At 56.9% G+C, this 299-nt stretch overlaps 1 protein-coding gene across 2 annotated transcripts in view; it reads left to right on the top strand.

Annotated features, from left to right (window-relative positions):
* The first annotated feature begins 6 nt into the window (after positions 1 to 6).
* Positions 7 to 299, top strand: part of MTA1-like (metastasis associated 1-like) — a 15,226-nt gene continuing 14,933 nt past the window's right edge. For both annotated transcript variants that reach the window (XM_018517599.1, XM_018517598.1), the window contains exon 1: positions 7 to 137. In XM_018517599.1, coding sequence (XP_018373101.1) covers positions 23 to 137 — 115 coding nt within the window. In that variant the 5' untranslated portion in view covers positions 7 to 22. The remainder of the gene's footprint in view (positions 138 to 299) is intronic.

Here is a 299-nt window from a genome sequence, read left to right as displayed (position 1 = left end):
TGCGGAGGACGACGAAGTCTTGATGCCGATGCCGGCCGAATACCACGAGGGCCACGGTAACCACGAGAACGCCAATTTCGCTCTCGGGTCCACACAGGACGCCAACAACATGACGGCCAACATGTACCGGGTGGGAGGTAAAGTATAACCGCATGCATTCCGCGGCTGTGTTATCCCGATGAGAAAGACTACGATTGTCGGCGACGACGGTTTTAACGGTGCTCGCTCGTCGTCGACATCGTCCTCGTCATCCCCGTCTCGTTCTCGTGAATTCGAGAAAGAGAGAGGGAGAGGGAGAG

The sequence above is a fragment of the Trachymyrmex cornetzi genome, unplaced genomic scaffold (genome assembly GCF_001594075.2).
Source record: "Trachymyrmex cornetzi isolate Tcor2-1 unplaced genomic scaffold, Tcor1.1 scaffold700, whole genome shotgun sequence".
Lineage (NCBI taxonomy): Eukaryota > Metazoa > Arthropoda > Insecta > Hymenoptera > Formicidae > Trachymyrmex > Trachymyrmex cornetzi.
This window is presented reverse-complemented; position numbering and strand designations above follow the sequence as displayed.